Source organism: Orcinus orca, chromosome 8, assembly GCF_937001465.1.
Source record: "Orcinus orca chromosome 8, mOrcOrc1.1, whole genome shotgun sequence".
NCBI lineage: Eukaryota > Metazoa > Chordata > Mammalia > Artiodactyla > Delphinidae > Orcinus > Orcinus orca.
In genome coordinates this window covers 12,338,700-12,343,943 of record NC_064566.1, presented here as the reverse complement: position 1 = coordinate 12,343,943, position 5,244 = coordinate 12,338,700, and the positions used below count along the sequence as shown (strand labels likewise).

At 33.8% G+C, this 5,244-nt stretch overlaps 1 protein-coding gene across 1 annotated transcript; it reads right to left on the bottom strand.

Moving 5' to 3' along the window:
• LOC101269350 (olfactory receptor 4P4-like) lies at positions 1-933 on the bottom strand. The gene is given in 3 exon segments (XM_033408576.2): positions 1-54; positions 56-861; positions 864-933. Coding segments are annotated over 3 exon segments (930 nt in total).
• Positions 934-5,244: the final 4,311 nt, after the last annotated feature.

Sequence of the window (5,244 nt, the reverse complement as noted above, 5' to 3'; positions counted from 1 at the left end):
TCAGTTCGTTTCCTTTCTTCCTGTAACATGGCACCATAGTTTCTTTATGGCTTTTCTTCATCTCCACGTTTCTCAGTGTGTAGATTTGAGGGTTGAGCATGGGAGCAATGCTAGTATAAAAAAGAGCGAACACTTTGTCTTCTGGTAAAGTAGTTGCTGGTCGAATATAAATAAAGAATAAAGGAGCAAAAAAGAGGGCCACCACAGTGATGTGGGAACTGCAGGTGGAGAGAGCTTTGCGGAGATTCTTCACAGAGTAGGACCTGACAGTATATAAGATCATAGCGTAAGATATCAACAAGACCACAAAAATCACCAGGCTCATCAGGCCCGAATTGGCAATGACCAGGAGACCGATTCTGCTGGTGTCAGTGCAGGCCAGTTTCAGCAAAGTGTACACATCACAGAAGTAATGATCTATTTCATTGGGGCCACAGTAGGGTAAAAAGATGGCCAGGAGAAACTGACCAAAGGAATGCAGGAATCCCCCAGCACAGGAAGCAGCGATCATGGCATCACACTTCTGTCTGGTCATGATGACAGTGTAATGCAGGGGCTTGCAGATGGCCACATAGCGGTCATAGGCCATCCCTGTGAGGATGAAGACCTCGATCCCCCCAAAGAAGTGCATGGTAAAGAGCTGTGTCATGCAGCCATTGTAGGAAATGGTCTTCTTTACTGCCAGCAAGTCAGTGATCAACTTGGGGGTCACAGTGGAGGTATAGCAAAGGTCTGAGAGAGAGAGGTAACTCAGGAAGAAATACAGAGGCTGGTTAATAAGTTGACTGCAGGTGACAGAAATCATGACAAGTAGGTTTCCGATCAAAATTGCAATGTAACAAAGCAAGAACAGTAAAAAAAGAGGACTTCAATTTCCTTTTTCTGAGAAAGTCCTAAGAGAATAAATTCTGTGATGTTATTATTATTTTCCATGACTCAGAGCAGTTTGTAGCCAGCTGAAATTAGATAATTATCAATTCTTATAAATATTTAAATATAGTGATGCATATCATGGGGCAGATCATAATGGAAAGGGTTCAAAAGTTGAAGAAAATGATTTGATTTTTATTTAGGAAGTCTTTCCTGGAGTTCTTTTTTTCCCTTCTTGAAGACGTTAATTACTGGTTAAAATCTTAGGTACCTGAGATGAAGGCTAATGTTGTAGAATGCAGTATATTTACGTAACCATTCTATTGGCATATATTATCAAACATAACTGGATATCATGCGCTGGTAGAATTCAAGAAATAGTACTGTAGGAAAAAAAATCAGATATCTCTTTCCTGTTCTCACTGTTTATTATTAGAAAATACACACAGAAATGAAATATCGAGTGAAAATACAAATAGTGCAAATATATGAAGTATAATATGTGGATAACGTTATATGTGAGAAATTTCCTGCTCTCTCTCCTAGGTGGAAAGGGGATAAATAGAAAAAAATCAGCAAATTTGGAATCATGAGGCATATACACATGGCCAAAATCTGCTATATTTCTCTTGCGCTTAATTTACAAATATGCTTAATTTACAAATAAAATATTATATTTTATAGTCAACCAAAAGGATAACAAGCAAAGTATAATGATCTCTATTTTTGAAAACATTTATCATCTCAGACTTTTAAAATATTTGTTTTTGACATTCAGCAAGGCATTCAAGGATAATAAGTTTTGCTTGAATTTTAGTCTCATACGATGGCTTACTCACTTGCATAAATTGGCTTCCTTCTAATTGATGTACACAAACTCTTCAACTCATCTTAGTAATCAGCCATCCTGAAAATGCATGCTCCTTTCTGTCCCTACATCATCCATCTTAGTATTTCAGGCTGGCTTTTCTTACTTTCATTCCTTTTATTTCTACCTTCTCCTCCTCCACACATTGCTGTAAAGTAAGACCAGCTCTAATAATGTGTTAATAACTATTATACCTTAGGATAATCAAAACTTTTCTACTGGTAGAAGTTCAAGAATCATAGGCTAAGGAAGAACTACTGAGAAACAATCATTCCACTAAATCACACCATAAATTCTCTACTTCAGCTATATAAAACACTGGACCTTAGTATTTAAAATATTTTATTTTGTTTACTCATAACTTCAGAGCCAATATATTCACAATTTATTTTCAAAGCTGTAACACTCCCCTCCTTTTTTTCCTTTCAGTGTAATTACCATTCAAATTTGTGTACATAAAGTAGGATTTTGAAGAGAAAAAACCATAAATCTATCTAGTGTATGAGAGTTATCATCAATGACCACAAAATGACATTTTGATATGCTTCATACTGAATAATGAAGAGGGGATATTCGTAGTGGTCAAACAAGCCATCTCATTCAAATAACAATTACATTTTAGGCTTTTAAAATTATTCCCAATCATTTAAAAGAATGCAGTGCTCTACTCTAACTCCTCCCTTAAATTATATTCTTCTGATTTTGTGGGAAGCATTGTAAATTAAATATTCAGCCACAGCTTATTCTTTATTTCACACTTGCTGCATGAACTGATCGATTAACTTTTCTCAGCCTTTTTTTCCCTCACAGGTTTTCCAAAATCCTGCCTCTGTGAGATTCTTTATCAGATAACAGGTCAAATCATATTTGAAAAAGACAATGTAAATGCCATTTTGAGAAAAGTGTGTTTGCAGGCTGAAAGTGGAAAATCAATGAAATGATTATGAATTATCAAGAAAATAAACAAAGGATATTAAAATGCAGATTATTTTGTTTACCAATACTTGGATATTTCATACAAAACACAAAACTCTTTTAAAAATTGTAATCATATAAATGCACTCAGTCTAGTATATTAGAAAGAGGGGAAAATATGAGAAAAGACCTATCAATTAATTTACTTTTTAAAATACAAAATCTATATAATGCATGACTCAAAAACTATAATCTATATTTCTGAATAACTTGAAAGTAATTTCCCTATTTTTAATTATTTCTATAGAAAATAAGAAAGTATGACTAATATATCTATAAGAATCATTTTATATTTTCATATTTTAAAAAATAAATAATATCAACTTAGAAGATATTCTTTAAAATACTGGACTATTTGGAAAACGAAACAAAATATTGTCTCCTTCATCTTGTTGTACTATTTCCTAACTTTGATTTATAATATTGCTGCATCCCTTTTTTATACTTCAGTTTAACCATAAGTAAGCTAGCTGTGGGAGTTAAACTAGATCTTTAAGGACCGCCTCTGGACCTGAACTGTCCATGGTTCTGACACAAATTAGGAGGTGTCAGCAGCTGGGTGTTGACAACTATTTACTTATTTTCTAAACACGTCAAAATAAATTTACAACTCACCTTCAGATTATTGTCTCTGTTATCTCCTTTAAGATTATCTGATCCAGTCTCAGAATCACCACAAAGTTGGTCTTTTCCCCAGAAAGAAGCAGAAACTCCTGGAGCTATCCCTTTCTTTGCATCGTTTATAGCCTGCTATTTTAAATTCCCTTTATGCAATCCAGGTATATAGAAATCCCCAGCATCTGTAGTTCAAACTTACATATCCTTTCCTGGAATTCCTCATGATTCCCTGCAGCAGTGGAGCTGGACTTGTTCCCAATCAATCCTTGTTCAATCCTATCAGAGTGTCTTAAACTCCTACCACTTCCGGGTAGATTTCACTATAGCCCACCATGCAATGAATACTCAAATACTCTAAGTCTTTTGGTTCTTAGAACGATCTACCTTGCTTCATTTTTTTTTCTAATTATTGCCAGATACTGTTAAATGCTTTAGCTTATCTCTCTAAGGAAATCTTATCTTGGTGAGAGTTAGGGCCAGTGCCTCATTTTCTCCCTGACCTGGACATAATGAAAAAAAAAAATTAAAATTTATGCCGTTCAGATCTATGTAGAATAGTGGATGCCTGACTCTGGGACAGATTATGTGAACTTTTTAGCCACCTCACTTGTTTAATCTTTAAAGAAAGGAAAATAAAACTCATCTCCTGTTGATGTGGGGAAAGTTCTAAATTATTAATTACTATGTGCCAGAAATTGTGCTAGGTGGGAGAAAGACTAAAATTACCAAGGTAGGCTTTCCTGAAATTCTCATTTAGTGAGATAGTTACCGAGTTCTCGCATAGTAAGATTGTGACTGGATAATGAAATGATGAATTATGAAAGAGTCAATGAATTAGATAATGCATTCATAATTTAATCAATCAGACGGCACTTTGTCTCATTATGAATTAAATTATTAATTCTATTCCTTTCCTCATTATATCCCCACCTTATACGTTGATTGTTTTAAGTATTCAGTATGTATTTGCCAAATTAATGAATAAATGTAATTTAAATGTTTGATAGAATGAAATGGAAATTCATTTTAATTATATGTCGTTATCATTATAATTGTTTTGTCATGTATTTAAGAGATGTTTATAATCAAATTTACTTCAGAATGATAGAGACACAGAAAGATCCGCTTAGAATGGTTCTTCTAATTTTGACTAGTATCCTGTTAGCAAAAATCATTTGGAGGTCACATAAACCCATCCCTGTAACCTTCCCGTATTTCTTACTCCCCTGGTGTACTTGGAGACTAGACTCTTGAGAGCAGGCTTTTATGTTAAAACTCGGTCACTTTCCCTAAAACCGTGGTGGTCTCCAACCTGGATGGTCTCCAAGATGTACAGAACTAAACCTGACTATGCTTTATTCTCCACCCTTTCACTCATTCTGAGAGATTATTTAGATCATCTTCATTAACTTCCTATTTTAATAAACAGCTCAGTTTTGGTTGAATTGTAATAGAATAAGTGGTGTTTAAATACAGGAATGAGAAACTCAAACTATAAATATGACACATTCAGACAATTGATAGGAAGTAGGAATAGAGTGATTTGACATACTCTGTACTTCTGGAGTTTTTCCTTTTCAGATTTTCTATATTCTTCACTGAATATAAATCACTAACTTTCTGCTTTGTTTCCCCTTAACATTCCCCAAGTTATGAAAAATATTCATCATTGTCATGTTTTTAATTATTTTATACAATTGGCATAGAAAGTGTAAGTTATCATATATGAGTTCTATAAAACATATGTAGCCATAAAAGATGCTCTATATTACCAAGTAGATAGTTTCAAATGCCGACTGTATATAAAATATGGTTAAAGTTTTCTAACAAACATTAGCCAAGGGGGAAATGGTCATTAAATTAATATTTTAATAATAAATTCTAAAAATATATTTCTTATTGATCTAAGGACA